At 36.8% G+C, this 16967-nt stretch overlaps 1 protein-coding gene across 7 annotated transcripts in view; it reads left to right on the plus strand.

Moving 5' to 3' along the window:
* Nucleotides 1-16967, plus strand: part of DLG2 (discs large MAGUK scaffold protein 2) — a 2044734-nt gene that overhangs the window by 1252859 nt on the left and 774908 nt on the right. For 4 of the 7 annotated variants that reach the window (XM_047877316.1, XM_047877317.1, XM_047877318.1 and 1 more), the window contains exon 1: nt 11117-11425. The exons of the other annotated variants lie outside the window; for them this stretch is intronic. In XM_047877316.1, coding sequence (XP_047733272.1) covers nt 11117-11425 — 309 coding nt within the window. Of the gene's footprint in view, nt 1-11116; nt 11426-16967 lie in introns of those variants that run through there. 7 annotated transcript variants of the gene reach the window in all.

Below are 16967 nucleotides of genomic sequence, written 5' to 3' on the forward strand. Positions count from 1 at the left end.
TGGAAAATTCACAAGTAAATTAAACACTGCATTCTTGACCAACCAATGGATCAAAGAAGAAAGCAAACTGGAAATTTGAAAATATCTTAAGGCTAAAATGAAGACACAACATACCATAAATGGGCTACAGAAAAATCAGTTCTAAGCAGAAAGTTTATAGTGATAAACTTTTACATTTAAAAAATGAAAAAAAAGTTCTCAAATAAACAACCTAATTTTATACCTCATGCAAATAAAAAAAAAAGATCAAACTAAACTCAAAGTTAACATAAGGAAGAAAGTGTGAAGATTAGAACAATAATAAGCAAAATAGAAAATCAAGAAACAATAGAAAACAATCAATAAAAGAACTGTTTCTTTGTAAGAGTAAACAAATTTGACAAACCTTTTAGTTATATTAACTAAGAAAGAGACAGAGATGACTCAAATAAAATAAAAAATAAAAGATTTTATAAGTGATGCCACAAAAGTTAAAAGTATAGGGACTGTGATGAACAGTTACACAACAACAAATTGGATAACCAAGTATAAATGAATTCATAGGAGCATACAACTCACAAAGACTGAGTCATGAAGAAATGGAAAATCTGAACAGATGCTATAACTAGTAAGGAGATTGAATCAATAATTAAAACTTCCCAACAACAACAAAAAACCCAGGACGAGATGGCTTTACTAGTGAAATCTAACAAGCATTTGAGGAGGAATCAATGCCTATCTATCTAAAACTCTTCCAAAAAATTGAAGAGGATGGAACACTTTCAGACTGATCTTATGAGGCCAGCATTACTTGGATATCAAAGCCAGGAAGAGATACCACAAGAAAAGAAAATTTTAGGCCAATATCCTTGATATGTACATGTAGAAATTCTCCATAAAATACCAGCAAATTGATCTCAACATACATTAAAAGGGTCATACACCATAAGTAAGTAGAATTTATCCCTGCGATGCAAAGGTAATTGAAGCACATTGAATGTGATATACCACGTTGACAGAACAAAGGATAAAAATCACATGATTATCTCAAGAGATGCAGAAAGAACACTGACAAATTTCATCACTTTTTCATGATAAAATAACTTAACAAACAAGGGATAGAAGGAAGTTACCTCAACATAACGAAAGCTGTATATGAAAAATTCATTGCGAACATCTTACTCAATTGGGGAAAGCTAAAATATTTTAAGTTCAGGAAAAAGATAAGAATGTTCATTCTCAATGTTTCTACATAATGTTGTACTGGGAGTCATAACCAAGCAAAAGGCCAGAAAAACAAATAAGAAATAAGCAAAATTATCTCTGTCCACAGATAATATAATTTTATATGTAGAAAACCCCAAAGATCACACACACACACACACACACACACACACACACACACACACAAACTGTTAGACCTAATAAATTTAGCAGAGTTGCAAGATATAAAATCAATATATAAAATTAGTGTTTCTGTACATTAACAATTAGAAATTTGAATAGGAAATTTAGAACACAGTGTCATTTGGGGTGCCTGGGTGGTTCAGTCTATTAAGCGTCTGAACCCAGCTCAAGTCATGATCTCATGGTTTGTGAGTCCCAGCTTCTCATCTGGCTCTCTGCTGTCAGTGCAGAGCTGGCTTCAGATCCTATGTCTCCCTCTCCCTGCCCCTCCCCGCCCCTCTTCTCTCTCAAAAATAAACATTAAAAATTAAAAAAAAAAATAAAAAGACAATGTCATTTAAGCAGGGTCAAAAAGAATAAAATAACTAGGAATAAACTTAATGAAAGGATTGAAAGATTTGTACAATGAAAACTACAAAACACTGTTGAAAGAAATTGAAGAAGACACAAATATGTTTATAGATCAGAACACTTAACTTTTTTTATTTATTAAGATTTTATTTTAATTCTAAAACAGTTAACATACAGCATTATATTAGTTTCAGGTGTACAATATAGTGATTCAACAATTCCATATATCACCCAGTGCTCATCATAACAGGTGCACTTCTTATTTCACCCCCCACCCCTACCCCACAACTACCTTCCCTTTGATAATCATCCATTTGTTCTCTTTGGTTAAGAGTCTATTTCTTGCATTCTCTCTTTCTCTCTCTTTTCCTTTGTGTGTTTGTTTCTTAAATTCCACATGACTGAAATCATATGGTATTTGTCTTTCTCTGACTTATTTTGCTTAGCGTTACACTCTTTAGCTCCATCCATGTCATTGCAAATGGCAAAATTTCATTCATTTTTGTGGCTGAATAATATTTAATTGTATGTATATTCCACATCTTCTTTGTCCATTCATCTATCAATGGAAACTTAGTCTACTTCCATAATTTGGCTATTGTAATTAATGCTGCTATAAGTATGGGGGGCATGTATCTCTTTGTATTAGTGTTTTTGTATTTTGGGGATAAATACCTAGTAGTGTATTTACTGGATCATAGAGTAGTTCTACTTTAAACTTTTTGAGGAATCTCCCTAATATTTTCCAGTGTGGTTTCACCAGTTTGCATTTCCACCAACAGTGTAAGAGGGTTCCTTTTTCTTCACATCCTCATCAACACTTGTTTCTTGTGTTTTTGATTTTAGCCATTTTGACAGGTGTGAGGTGATATCTCACTGCAGTTTTGATTTGCATGAGCATCTTTGTGTCCGTTGGCCATCTGGATGTCTTCTTTAGATAAACACCTGTTCATGTCTCCTGCCCATTTTTAATTGGGTTACTTGGTATTTTGGTGTGTAATAATTGTATCAATTCTTTATATATTTTGGATGCTAACCCTTTATTGGATATGTCATTTACCAATATCCCCTCCCATTCATTACAATACTTTTTAGTTTTGTTTATTGTTTCCTTTTCTTTGAAGAAGCTTTTTATTTTGATGTAGTACCAGTAGTTTATTTTTGCTTTTCTTTGCCTCAGGAGACACACCTAGAAAAATGTTACTATGGCCAGTGTCAGGGAAATTACTTTCTGTGCTGAAAGACAGAGTTTTAAAATGTTCATACTACTCAAAGAGACCTATGGATTAAATGCAATATCTGTAAATATATTTATGGAAATAGAAAAAAAATACTAAAATTTATGTGGAAATACAACAAAAACCTCTGAAATAGCCAAAACAGTCTCAAGAAAGAACAAAGACCACACCTGTTAATATTACCATTATCAAACCAATGAAACAAACAAACAAACAAAAAAAACAGAAAATAAGTGTTGGTGATGGTGTGGAGAAATTGGAACCCTTGGGCACTGTTGGTGAAAATGTAAAATGGCTCAGCTACCTTGGAAAATAGTATTGAGGTTTCTCAAAAAATTAAAAAAAAAGTACCACATATCATATATGATATAACATATATACCATATATTGAACTGCCCCATTTATGGCTATTTATACAAAAAATTAAATTATAATGTCAAAGAGATATTGAACACATATTCACATTTGGCAAATGGTAGAAACAACCTAAATATACATTGACAGATGAATGTATAAACAAATTGTGGTATATACATTCAATGGAATATTATTCTGCTGTAAAAAGGAAGGAGCTCCTATCATTATGTGACAACATGGATAAAACTTGAGGGCATTATGCCAAATGAAATATGTTAGTCCCAGAAGGATAAATACTGCATGTTTGCATATTATATGAGGTATCTAAAGTAGTGAAATTCATAGATGTAGAAAACAGAGTGGTGGTTGCCAGGGGCTTGGGAGGAGGTGGGAGGAATTGTTCAGTGAGCATAAAATTTTAGTCTTGCAAAATGAAAAAGTTCTAGAGAGCTCTACAGTATGCTTAGAGGTAACAATACTCTACTATATACTCAAAAATTTGTTAGAAGGATAGATCTCGTATTGTGTATTTTTACCACAATTAAAAAAAGAACTAAAAAGGATACTTGTTACGAATACTAGTGCTGTTGATTTTTTAACTTTCTAATTTGATTGGTGGGAGGAAGAGGAGATGTCATCTTGCCTTTTTGCTCTCTGATACACACTTTTAGTATCTTCTGAAATCACTTTACCTTTTGAACTATAACATTTTTAACATGTTTAATGCTTATTTATTTATTTTGAGAAAGAGAGAGAGAGCAGGGGAGGGGCAGAGAGAGAGGGAGACAGAGAATCCCCAAGCAGGCTCCAAGTTGTCAGCACAGAGCCCAAAGCAGGCCACCCAGATCCCCCTGGACTATATCATTTTAAGAGGAACATGACTTTGGTGGTTGGAGTTTAGAATCCTCTCCCTGCTTTACCACTGGCTGGCCTTTGACTTGGAGAACTCCTCTATCTTTTGCACTCTCTCTCTCTAAAGGGAGAACAACTTGAAAAGACCTGAGAGAAAAGCCCAGCTGTCAGGAAGTACAGCTTTTTTTTTCTTTTTTAACGTTTATTCATTTTTGAGAGACAGAGCATGAGTGGGAGAGGGGCAGAAGGAGACACAGGAGTTGGGGAGAGAGAAGGAGATACAGAATCTGAAGCAGGCTCCAGGCTCTGAACTTTCAGCATGGGGCCCAATGTGGGGCTCGAACTCTGGGAAATCATGACCTGAGCTGAAGTCAGAAGCTTAACAGATTGAGCCACCCAAGCACCCCTGGAAGTACAGCCTTTATGAATGGATATCTTGCTAAAATAAATCAGAAGCTGTTTCAAGGCACCTGAGTGGCTCAGTCAGTTAAACCTCCACCTCTTGATTTGGGCTCAGGTCGTGATCTCATGGTTCATGAGTTCAGAGCCCTTGTGGGCTCTGCACTCATGGCGTGGAGCCTGCTTGGATTCCCTCTTTCTCTGCCCCTTCCCCATTCATTTTCTCTCTTTCTCTCCCTCTCAAAAATAAATCTATAAGCTTAAAAAATATTCTTAAACAAAACAAGCTGTTTGAATTTCTTAGCATTAGAAGACCACTATGAATTTCTTTAAAAAAATGTGTTAATATAATTAGGCTACTCAGCCACAGTGAATGTTTCACTTAAATGCTGACCTTAAGAGCATGCTATATTTCTATTTGTTTGTTTGTTTGTTTTTAGGTCCAAAATGTTTATTCACTTTAAATTGGGAAGTAGAGGGGCTCCTGGGTGGCTCAGTCGGTTAAGCGTCTGACTTCAGCTCAGGTCACCATCTCGCGGTCCGTGAGTTCGAGCCCCGCGTCAGGCTCTGGGCTGATGGCTCAGAGCCTGGAGCCTGCTTCCGATTCTGTGTCTCCCTCTCTCTCTGCCCCTTCCCCGTTCATGCTCTGTCTCTCTGTCTCAAAAATAAATAAAAAACGTTAAAAAAAATTTAAAAAAAAATTGGGAAGTAGAACCCGGACCAAGATGCCTATGTTGATGACCACTAAAAGATAATTCTATCTTCTTTCTTGTTTATTTTAATAAATACTAAACATTTACTTTGTGCTTGGCTCAGAGGATACAGATGCACAAAAGAGATCCCTCTCCCTTCCCTAATGGGCATTACTTACATTTTGTTTGGGAAAAAGGGCACAAAACAAATAATAGTATAATTATTGTTTTTAATATAATTGTTGTAAGTGCTGTAGTAAACAAGTACAGGGTGACAGATGAGTGCTTGGTGGGAAGTGATCTGATATGTTCTCGAACAGGTGGGGACAGTGTCCTGGGAATGCCTCTTGAAAAGGTGACATTTAAGTTGAGCCCTAGAGAGTAGGGAGGACTCCAGAATTTCTGAATAGAAGAGGCTTATGGATGGCAAGCTAGTAGGATGGAAGGGTCTAGGAGCCTTCTTTCGGGGCTGTGTTGCATAGTAAGCCCACTTTTAGACTGTGCTATTTGTTTACTTGTGTTGCTTTTGGGAGGTTGTCTCTTCATGCACCTTGGAAAGGTAAGCAGGAATGAATTACCATAAAACTGTGGCGAGGGGAAGGGAGCATGTGTAGTGGCCACAAGGTGGGACCAAGGGTAGGTATTCAAGGCCCCTGTTGTTGAATGGTAGAAGAAGGGGTGAGGCGCAGGTTAGACAGGTGAAAGCAGCAGAGGCCAGGTCACACAGGGCATGATTAAGGACCTTATAAGCCACTTTAAAGATTGTGCTCTCTGTGGGGATAAAGATCCGAGAGAATGGGACTTTATTGACAGCTGTCAAGTAGGGTAGGACTTGATCATTTTCACAATTTAGAAGTCTCTCTTGGGGCGCCTGGGTGGCGCAGTCGGTTAAGCGTCCGACTTCAACCAGGTCACGATCTCGCGGTCCGTGAGTTCGAGCCCCGCGTCGGGCTCTGGGCTGATGGCTCAGAGCCTGGAGCCTGTTTCCGATTCTGTGTCTCCCTCTCTCTCTGCCCCTCCCCCGATCATGCTCTGTCTCTCTCTGGCCCAAAAATAAATAAACGTTGAAAAAAAAAAAGTCTCTCTTGCCACTGTGTAAGAATGTATAGGAGTAAGGGTGGATGCCAGAGGCCAGTTAGGAAGCTGTTTCACCAGGTGTACAGAAAACTGATGCTAGTTTGGATGGGGGTGGTCATCATGGTGATTGAGAGAAATAGACAAATGTGAAAGATATTTGCACAGACACATGTATGAACAGAGTAGAGCACAACTGAATAGGCCAGAGGGATTTGGAAAGCTTCAGAGAAGTGACACCAGTTTATTCTTGAAGGATGAGAACAAATTCCTATAGTCTGTCAGTTAGATTCAATTGCTAAAATATGTAAATTATAAATGATCATTAGTTTTTTTTAGTATTCCTTTCAGATTCTCTAAGAAATGTCACATAACTTGTGTTCTTATTTCTCTAATAGTGTTCCTGCATGTGTTAGAATATAATAAGTCTCGGGGCGCCTGGGTGGCGCAGTCGGTTAAGCGTCCGACTTCAGCCAGGTCACGATCTCGCGGTCCGTGAGTTCGAGCCCCGCGTCAGGCTCTGGGCTGATGGCTCAGAGCCTGGAGCCTGTTTCCGACTCTGTGCCTCCCTCTCTCTCTGCCCCTCCCCTGTTAATGCTCTGTCTCTCTCTGTCCCAAAAATAAATAGAATATAATAAGTCTGAATTTCCTAAAAACAGTTTTCTAATTTAGCCTTATTGTCAATTAAGACTGATTCCCTCTTCATCAACACCCATACAAGTCCAAGTATATTAGTGAAAATTTGGGACATATTGAAACTTTATTCTACTTACTAAATCCTCAGTCCATGTTAAATCTCTATAGCAATTTGGTGTGTGCCTTTCCACACTGTTAATTCTTGTTTGTTTCTGCCTTGTAAGAATTATAATTAAATTGACTTAAGTATTTTGGAAATAATTTTAGAGCCTAAAATACTTTAAATATTCTGGCTTCTCTTTTGCTTTGAAAGGCGAACATGGTTGGGTCTAGAGATTGTCTAGGCTGAAGGTTATTAGATGTAGAAGAATATTAGCTAGCATTTATAACATCTCCAGTCTGCAGCCACAGGAATGGACTGTGCACAGTTTTCAAATCAAGAAAAATTGTATCCAATACCTTATACTATTTTGTGATTATTTAACACATTACTTATAGCTGCTACAGGGCTTATGGTACCCAGTCTTCCTTTAGCAAACCCTCAGCTTCTTTCATAATTAATATTTTCATTTTCCATATGCATAGAATGCCTGAAGGAAATTTTTTCTGGAAACAAAGTCTGCATAGTGCTTTAGTACGGCACAATTTATTTAGCAATTCATCTTTGCCAATTATTTTTTTATTAAACAAATCAAGCCAGATATTTGTTTTAAGCCCCTGCTTCAAAGCTAGTGGTTGTTCTCTGGAGTCAATGTCAGGTCAAAGGGAGGTCAATAAGATATATCTCATCTAGGCATTGTGTTGTGCACCATCTGCCCATGTTAAATCACAATGATAAGTAGGATGTGTACTTGTGCACCACTAATTCTTGTTTGGCCAGAATATCATGTCATCTCATGGTCATTACAATAGTCCAATTACAGTTGATCAAATTGAATTATCTTTAATCAGTAGGTCTGTCTCATAGTACAGTGGGCTAGTTGGACATATTTATCTATTTAAGTGGTCTGTCATCAGACTGTGAAAGCCAAATGTCATGTTCAAAAAAGAAATAACTGGGGAAAACAGGGGAAGACAAGAGGCTGGATATATTTTACTTGTATTAAAGTGAAAAAATAATTTCAGTATAGTCTTGCAATAAGTTTAATGAAAGTTTTCTATGGTCTTTGAGATCTTTGGAGGAAGTAGCATTAGTTATGCAATTCATGATGTTTATTTCTCTGTACAGAAATGGCATAGTGAGGTTATTAAAACAAAAATTCTAGGGGCGCCTGGGTGGCTCAGTTGGTTAAGTATCCGACTCTTGGTTTAGGCTCAGGTCATGATCCCAAGGTCCTGGGATCGAGCCCCACTTTGGGTTCCATGCTGAGTGTGGATCCTGTTTAAGATCCTCTTTCCCTCTTTCTCTCCTCCCCCCTCACTGCCTCTCCCCTGCTCGTGCACATGCTCTCTCTGTCTAAAATAAAAAATCTATTTTCCTTGTAATGAGAAGAAATAGCTTATTCCAAACAACCCATTTATAACAGCGTTAGGTCCCTATAAAGATTTATAATATCTTTGTGTAGTGCCCAGACAGGAGGTTTTCTGTATTGCTGCAAACTGCACTCGCCATTACAAAATTTTAATGGATTCACGCTGACTCCTACACAGATTGATTCTCATACCTGAGAGGCAAATGGGTGAGAACAGGGCATGTTTTCCCTAAAGATGGCAATGGGCCTTTGAGCACTTATATCTGCCTGAAAAACTAGAGAAGCATCTATGGTTAGATGAGATGGGAGAGAGCCAAACTTATCACTTCTTGGCATTCTCATTTGGGGGTGATAGTATTGCCATATCACATCAAGTCCTATTGTATAGCCATGCATCATGGTGACACTAGACAAATACAAGGATCGCTGGGGCTTTATTTGACCTAGAAGTTCTTTCAGGCTCATTCCAAACAACCCAGCATAAAAAATGAAAGAGAGAGAGAAAGAGAGAGAGGAGTGAGAAGAGATATAGAGGGAGAGAGAAGAGAGTGAGAGGGAGAAGACAGAGAGAGGAGAGAGAAGGGAAGGGAAGAGATGTGGATGGCACTCTGCCCTTTTCCCCACAGAGCATCACATGATGATCTATTTGCCTCCATTTTACTGTTCTTAGATATTGATCTTAACTCCTGGATTCTCTTTCAGGAAGAAAGACCATTAATATCATTGTTATTTCCACCTAACAATTCAAGTCTTCATTTTTTTTTTTTTTTTGGCAAATTTCCTTAACACTTCAAAACCAACACTACAGCTAACCTTAAAGGAATAATTTATGTTTTTGGAGCATTGCTGAACGAAATATTATTTTCAAAACATGTTAGCTCCTGCATGTCTCTTCCTTCTATATAAACATTCACCCAACCATTCATTCATCCATACAAAAATATATATATTTATTAGAAGTCTGGTACGTGCTGGGCAGGAAGCGTGCTAGGTGCCTGGGGTAAAAACAAAATGGTCAGTAGCAAACCAGGGCCTGCCCTTTGAACTTCCACATATGGGTCATCATTACTTAGCAAAGGTATCTTGAATGCTTGCATTGCCAGGCAAGTTACTTATAGTAGCCCCTGATGCTATAAGAGTTTGGAAAAGGACCATTTTGTGGAGATACACAGGAAGAGTAGATCCTACATCTTCCTTTCAGTTTTTATGTATAAAAATGCTTTGTCCAGGGAGTTCTAGTGTTGAAAATTGTATATGTTATAATCCTAGCCCTTGAAATTAGAACCTTGCCAATCCAGTCAGAAATGAGGTCTATACTGCCCCAGCAGTGAGAAGGCGGATCTGTTGGTCTATAGATAAAAATTATATCTTGGGATTGTAGCATTTTTTTTGGTGCTGTATAGATGGCAGCTTGTATCCCAGTCAAACCAAAATGGTTCCCTCAGGGATATGTGATAAGGATAGACATTTTGGCAACAAATATGGAAAGTTTCAAACATAATAAAAATTCTAACTGTCGTAGTAATTAGCCTTTCTCTTTACTAAGCCATACTATGTATGGCTTCTGCAATCATACTAAAATTTTAAAACAATCATGTCCTCTCTGGAAGGCAATTGCTTTAAATTGGATAGATTTCACTCATTTTCCAGTAAAAGAATTTGAAAATTCTGTCTGTGGAAACCAAAATACTGGATGGCAGAGTTGGATGTGTCTTTCACTTTAAAATGCAGACTCTCTCTGTGGTGAATGTATTTGTTGTGGTAAAGTATTTGAAAGGAAATCCTCAGAATAATTTAGGGGAAGGAAAAACACTGTGTTAAAATAAGCCAACCCATAAGTTTTGAACTTTGAAAATTGCTTTATTTTGAACCAGAAAGAATTAATAATCATGCATAGCATAAAAAATGTATGTTTGGAATATAATACATAATCTTGATCTAAAACAAATTAAACCTCCAAATTTTAAAGGACCCTAGTATAATGCTGTGATCTCAGTGATTTTTCTGAATGAATTAATATTGTTTAGAGTTAATATTGATGCCCTTATATAGTTACCTCATGATTTGCTCTGTGTCTTGGCAAATATCTCTCTAGGTAAGTGATTCCTGTAAATGTTAGAAATTTCTTTACAGGTTAACTTTCCCATCATTTTAAATTGTCCATGCTGTGTTATTTCAGTCTATATGCATCCTTTCCAGAACGAAGGGTCCTGCTAGTCTGATAAGAAGCTCTCTTTCCTGAGGTCTGTATTTTGTGTAGGGCTCATCTAGGAGACAGAAAAGCCAGAATGCCAAATTGCAAAGAGTATTCTTTACTGTGGGGCTCCATCCAAAAAGGGTTTGTAACACACTGTACAGTCTTGTAGCCCAGCTGTGTGGAGCATTGATTGCTTCTGCCTAGAGCAGGGATACTGTCAAGTTGCTCTGTGAGTTGAGTCATCTATTGACAAAGAGCTACCAGCCCGCAGATAATGCTGTGCGGAGCTGCTCTCGCTGCTCCCACGATGCACTGCTTATAGCAGCTGTCAAAGATACTGAGGGATCCACGGGAGGAAAAAAAAAAAAAAGACTTTTACAACTGCCTGGAAGAAAAGGGGTGTGAGGGAGGAGACATTCCTGTGCAGAGCTGACCAAAGGAAAGAGTAGGCATCAGGGCAGTATGAATGCATACCTCACCAAGCAACACGGCTGCAGCCGGGGGTCCGATGGGATGGATGCCGGCAGGAGTGCACCCACACTGATCAGGGATGCCCACTGCGCTTGTGGCTGGCAGAGGAACCCTCATGGGCTTGGGTACAATTCTCAGACCATGCCCTCCTCAGGACCAGGGGGCCCAGCTTCAAACAGGACCAAGCTGGTCACTTTGTGGGACAGTGTGCGGAAAAGCCCCCACAAGACGAGCGCTAAAGGCAAAGGGACTTGTGGGGAGCGTTGCGCCTGCCCACATGGTTGGTTCAGCCCAGCACAGGTGAGCCTTTTCCTTCTGACTTTCCCTTGACTATCGGAAGAAACTGAGAACAAGTTGTGTAAGGGTAGCATGGTTTGGAAACTTTGCTGAGTCCTCCTTGCTGACTAGGAGCGCCTGTTTGGAAAACGGTAGGCCTGGAAAACCTGTCATTTTCACAGGTGTTTGTGGGCTCACCTCTGGGTGTCCTGTGAAAGTCCGAAGATGCTGTGCTCAGTTTCTTCCAGTGACTTTTTCCCAAGTTCAACTTCTGTAGTCCTCAGATGATTTTACTGTGCTGCATCATTGGCTTTTAGCAGCAATTTAACTTCTAATCATTGTTAACTTTCCTGTACTGCCTAGCCTCATTGTTTTTGTTTTTGTTTTTAAGGGAGAGAAAAAAATGAACTTTAATCAAATACTTTCCACCTCTTTAATGATAAAAAGGCATTTATTTCTTCAGCTATGGAAAGTAGTGATTTAAATTATGCTTTTCTAATTTTACTCTCATAATACTGTATACCTTTTCAGTAATGGAGAAGAAAATTTGTTTATATGAAATAATTCATTTTACACACAAAGGGAATAATTGGGTGCAGACTACAGGATGATTACACTCAGAATACAATAATGAAACATTTTATTTATTCATAGAGTAGCAATAAGGTTATTTATATTAAAAACTATAATTCTCTTTCTTCTGTAATCTAGTTCTGAAGCAGATGTGCAGATTGCCTTAATTTAATTCCTAGCTTATTCTTGCCCCAAACTACTGGCATTTTATCAGAAATGAAATTGGTTCATTTTTCTCCTGTCCCCATCCAGAAGAGGTAAGACAACTTCCTGTAAATGCTGTCAAATTTAAATAAAGTGCACCTGTAATCACTGTCATAAATATAGAACAGTGATAGTTCTTAAATATCCATTGAGAAGGAGAAAAGCTGTTTTCAGGAAAAAAAAAGTCTTTTCTTGATTTTAATATGATTTTACTATAATTGAGGAGTGGCTATTGATTACAAGTGAAATGGTATGATGGGAAAGGTGTAGAGAACATTCTAATTTTAATATTAGTTTTTTAAAAAATACTTCTAAGAATATCATATATCACTAGATCTTAATGATTGAGTTACATATATGTGGCTTTTGATGAATTAATATCATTCATCTCAGAATCTTGCTTTAAATGAAGAATATATTGTCATTTTAGCATTAAACTGGTTCAGCCTGAAATGGAGCCTGACATTTGGAAACTCAATTATTTTTCAAAGTTAACATGAATTTCAAACTGAAAAAAAAAAAACAGTCTTGACAATTTTGAAGTCTCTATATATTCTTTAACAAATACATATGGTTTAAATGTCTTTAAATTATATCTCTTGTGTTGATTATGTTAAATTCTCAAGGCAAAGAAGACAAACACACATCTAGCTTATGGTTTTTGCACAGAGTAGAATTAGCCAACTGACATTAAAGTAGAAAAAGCAACTTGATTTATTGTCATAATTCTTTTTATCCAAGGTGTAATAAGATTTGCATTTCATAACTGATAATTTCTCAGCCCCAAAACAGTACATTATAATAACCATGCTCTGAAAATCTTGATACATTTTTCATCCATCAAGGGAAACTTTTCCCTTTCTTGCTTTTTAACAAAGTCAGCCTCCTACTTGCCTTAAATTTATAGCCATTTAATGCTTTAAAGGATTGAAATAGACTCTCTGCACTGATAATTAAGGATCTAGTGACATATGAGAAGGCAATGGATTAAGACAGCTACCATCTCCCATTCTTTTTCATACTTATTTCTATACATTTTCTCTTATTCACATATATTTTATTGTTGGCTGGGAAGAACAGTCCTCCAAATATTGGAATTAAAATACCCTATCTTTTAGGGCCTTTAGTGTTGTGACACTCTTCTATCACCTGACCCTTCCTCCTTTTTACCACCTCAGTCCTATGAGAGTGCTATGCATAGATTTTAATATATGTTTTAAAATATCTCTATAATACCTAAATACTTATACATATTAACATATTTTCATGTATTTATAGGTCTCTATATATGTATCTATATACACATATACATGTAGGCATGTATATACATATATACATATAAAAATTAAGGTTCTATATTATTATTTTCTTACCCAGAAAGTACTAACTTGTTCTTCCAAAGGATGTTTTATTCTCTTCATATGAAGTACATTTCCTTTACTTCCTGTAGGTGTTCTAAAATGCTGATTTATGTATATGTGTGTATATGTATACGTGTGTACATGTATATGTGTACATGTGTATATGTGTGTACTCATTTACATATGCATCTATAGAATATGTCTAATATTTAAAATATACAGATATGTGTAAGTACTATACACCCTTATATACTCTAACAAAAGTAAGAGCATATGTGTGTGTATGTGTATGCATATGTGTCCATTAAAAGCCTAGTCTGTTTTGAGAATTTTATGATATGATACTGTTCTTACCCCTTAAATTAGCTACAGATATCCTGTGAAATACTGTGAAACAAAGGATGGAGGTTAATTATACTAAACATTACAATTCTTGATAAAGTAGAAAGGAGAAGAATGCGTGCTTTAGAATAACCTGGGGACCCACATATGGTACAGAACGTGCCTGAGGGCTGTTAAGTGTCTTGGAACTGAGATCCTGCTCTCAGAGATATTTGCTGTATTACGTGGAAATCAGCAGTGTGATTTCCGGCTGCTATAATAGAGGGCCATGGTAATGACTTGAGTTCCTCCCAAGGCTCTTTGCCAAACTCCTGTTATTTGGGGTGTTGTGTGCTAACAGGACACTGTCATTATGTTGTTCCTCAGCAAGACTAAAAAACAGCTTCTGTCCTTTCTCAAATAAGTTTTCATTCCATTTAAATCTGTAGAATTAATATAACCCTAATAATAGGTAAGAAAATGGAAAATTATAGTGTCCAGAAGTGAGTTCTAGAATGTACATCTAGGAAAATAATGTTGGTCTTGGGTGAGGAGTGGGGAGAAACTGTCCATCATTGCATATGTGGCATTTCTCCCCAATTCAGATTGATCTGGGAAGGCAGCACAGAACAGTGGAGACTCAAAGGCCAGAGTTCTATGCATTTGTACTTCATTCATTCAGTCTTCATTTGTTTATTCAACTATCATTTCCTGACTGCTTAGTATGTGCTTCTCTATCAGGGCTGTGGATATAATAGTAAACAGTAAAATAGTAAATAGTAAAAAAAAAAAAAAAAGTAAATATAAATAGTAAAAAGGAAATCCTACCCCTACCATTGTGATGCTAATGGCCTACAGCCATATATAATCTGTAGTAAATATATCATTATATATACAGAATTATATAATCATAAATCACAAATTGGAAGTGAAACAAGTTCCTTGGAGTTCTGCAAATTCCATAATGGACATATATTCAGGAACCAGAGGAACCACAGAGGAGGAAGAGAGCAAGATAACTTTTAAGTATTCATTTATTTACTTATTTTATTTTATTTTATTTTTATGAAAAGATACTGTATCTCTTTAAGCCTAGATTTTCTATTTTATAAAATGAGCATAAAAATAGAGCCTAACTCAGGATTTGTAGTGAGGAATGATTAACATAATAAATGTAAGGCACTTAGAACAGTGCTTATAAGTCGTATGGGTTCAATAAATATTTGTAGAATGAATGAATAAGCGTGGAATAAAAGTTGGCTATTATTAACTTACTCCTTACTTCATTTTTTTCTGATTGTCTGGGAAGAGAAAGTAAGTGAATTAGTAAAGACTTCAAGAGGTAGTGATGCTTGGGCTGAATCGAACTGAACCTTGAAGTAACGTACATGTGTTTATCAAGTGAGCAAAGAGAGAGAAGCTTTTGGAGTAAAAATAACAAAAACAGAAACACCTGTAACACTCTGGTTGCTGTGTAGAACTACTCATAGATGCTCATAGTTCTGTTTGCCCAGAATGTTGGGCACTAGACAGTAGGTTCTTCAAGAGCTGAGGCCAGAGACATGAACAGGGTTTGGACACACAGAGAGTCTGGTGGGCTTTGATGAGGACTTCACTGAACTGGCAGCACGGAGTCAGTCACTGCAGGATCCCATTGTAACTGGTACTGCTACTCTCCATGTGTTAGACTGCATGGTCATTGAAACTTTCTGGGCCTCAGGTTCTCTGTTTCTAAGAAAACTGATTTTCCCCAAATGAACTCCTATATCTCTTCCAATAGTACTCTCTGTCAACTGACACCCATTAATTAATGGGAAGCACTTTGGAAAAGATTTATGCTTTAAAGCCAGACAATCCTAAGTTTAAATTTCCTAGCTCTGTGTGACCTCACTTCCTTAACCTCTTTAAGACTCATTTGTCTCCTTCTGTAAAACTTAGGATAATAAAATTATATTATGGGAAATGTACTAAGAATTGAAAATACTGTACTCTATATAAAGGAGCCCAGCATGGTGCTTAGAACGTAGGAATTGTTCAATAAGTGGTATTTATTATTACTAATGATATCTAAATTATGCTTTTCTAACCTGAAGAACTTATAGTCCATCAAATTTATTATCAGTATTGTAGCCCTTTATTAGAATTTCTCCTTTGTTCAGTAAATTTTTTGATGTCTTATAATGATGAAGGTTAGGTTAGGCAACTGTCCAGAAACATTTGGCACAGTACCACATGATGATGGGATGACATTTTACCCTTCAGTGTTCTCAGAGATTCACAAAATGCACACTACCAAAAAATGTTTATATATCTGTCATATATATATGGCATATATATGTGTGTATGTATGTGTATAGATATATACATGTATATAATATATATAGTATATATTATATGTATATAATTGTATATATAATATATGTTGTGTGTGTGTGTATATATATATATACACATATAAATTGTGTGTGTATATGTGTATATTAGGTTTTCTCAGAAACATTCTGCCAGAACAACTGTATTTGAAGCACTTATTCAAACTCTGTAAATCTTCCCTAAGTGTCCTTCTGCAACTCCTCCAGAAATAGCAATTTGCAGCAACTTGAGTGCAGAGAACCTTTTTGTCCAAGAAGTAGAGTTGCCCTAGGCTGAAATCTCAGGCTCAACTTATGCCCAGCCAGAAAGATCTGACAGCTTGTTTTAACTCTGTAGCTGTTTCTACTGATTCCTCCCAGAAAGAGAACCCCTTACCAAGGAATAATAAGACTTTTTAGTCTCTGGAAAATACCATTTGCCCCCAGGCAAAAGAAACAGAAGAGAATAAGAGATAATACAGGAGAAATTAAAGTTCTAGGCATTTTTTAAACAGACCTGAAGCTACATGGTCAACACTTACGTCCCGACTTCTTCTGGATGCTGATGTGAGCAGAGCATTTTCTCTAGGGCTGGACAAGTAGAGACAAAGTACTGAGGTTGGGAAAGGAAAGAGCAAAGATGATAATATTTGTTGAATTCTCACAATACCCATAGTGCATGAAGCACTATGCTAAGGCTTTATGTTACTTATTTTTTAAATTCTCCCAACAAAATTAAGAGTGGTATTAAAATCC

Source organism: Prionailurus viverrinus, chromosome D1 (genome assembly GCF_022837055.1).
Source record: "Prionailurus viverrinus isolate Anna chromosome D1, UM_Priviv_1.0, whole genome shotgun sequence".
Taxonomy (NCBI): domain Eukaryota; kingdom Metazoa; phylum Chordata; class Mammalia; order Carnivora; family Felidae; genus Prionailurus; species Prionailurus viverrinus.